The sequence below is a fragment of the Temnothorax curvispinosus genome, unplaced genomic scaffold (genome assembly GCF_003070985.1).
Source record: "Temnothorax curvispinosus isolate PA1 unplaced genomic scaffold, ASM307098v1 QBEX01002819.1, whole genome shotgun sequence".
NCBI lineage: Eukaryota > Metazoa > Arthropoda > Insecta > Hymenoptera > Formicidae > Temnothorax > Temnothorax curvispinosus.
The window spans coordinates 1-1,214 of NW_020212599.1; the positions used below are offsets into that span (position 1 = coordinate 1).

The 1,214-nt window shown below is 32.8% G+C and overlaps 1 protein-coding gene across 1 annotated transcript; it reads left to right on the forward strand.

Annotated features, from left to right (window-relative positions):
• Window positions 1-8: 8 nt before the first annotated feature.
• LOC112451925 lies at window positions 9-1,199 on the forward strand (the record flags this gene model as incomplete). The annotated part of the gene is made up of 2 exons (XM_025011831.1): window positions 9-96; window positions 972-1,199. Coding segments are annotated over exons 1-2 (316 nt in total), but the record flags the coding sequence as incomplete, so codon positions are not given.
• Window positions 1,200-1,214: the final 15 nt, after the last annotated feature.

The following is a 1,214-nucleotide window of genomic DNA, read 5'->3' on the forward strand; positions in this document are numbered from 1 at the left end:
GGGGTGACATGCTCGCAACGATAGACAACTTGCAGTTCTCCTTACCAATGGTGACAGCGACAATGAAACTGGTGATCATATGGCGGAAGAAATCCGGTAATGTCAGACAACTCAAACAACTCATTATCAGTTCAAACAAATTAATCAGTAGCACTAATCTCGATAAAACATATTAAATACAAAACATTGCTTAACGAATCTAATTATAGATAACTCAAAATATATAGATCAGTCTATTGACAATTTTTCGTCACACAAAGTATCTCTGTAAATCTGTCAACATTTTTCATAAATATGTAAATCTTATGTAAAAAATGAAGGATGGGTAAAATGGGCCGATCTTTGCCCCCGAAGTGTACGAAAGTTATGCATATAATTTTATGTTTTTGGGGTCGCTGAAGACGATGGTAGCATTTATAGTTATAGTAATGTATATAGTTAAATAATTAGAACAAAATCATCACTTATTTCGACCTCTTTAAAACAATTTTTGACAACTTTTCCATGGGTTTAAACGAATACAAATACTACCATCGTCTTAAGCGACTCCAAAAACACGCCAAGGATTACACACATATAACTTCTGTTACACTTCGGGGGAAAAAATTGGCCCACTTTAACTATCGTCCTTTCTATATAGCTAATCTACATGTATATTTATCAAGAGTTATTTCGTCGATTTTGGGCCAATTCCTTTTAGTGACACAAGTCGACACAAGTATCGTTCTGTCTTTGTTATTCATTGATGCCAAGAAGGATAGAACGATGTTTGTGTCGACTTGTGTCAGTAAAAAGAATTGGCCCTTTAATAAGACTATCAAAATGTATGTTGTACCATAATGAAAAAAATCGCCATTATTAATTTTTCACTTTCGTAAAAAATGCACATTTAAAATAGATTTTATAAACTAGAAATTATTTCTACTTTAATTTTGAACACTCGTTTTTAATACAATCTTGTTTCGTTAAAGATCTTATATTGGTGTTAAATATGATTGCCGATGATTGGTTAAAAGCCAAAACCGACGAAGAGCTGCATGTTATGATAAAACATACGCAGAATGCGCGTGTTATTAATATATTCGGATATATTTTTATGACTATAGGATACAGTTTACTTGTATTTCCACCTATCTTCGGAATATCATTGAGATATATGACAAATACTACGAATCCAGTTAAGATCTTGCCTTTGCATGGCGACTACTTCTATG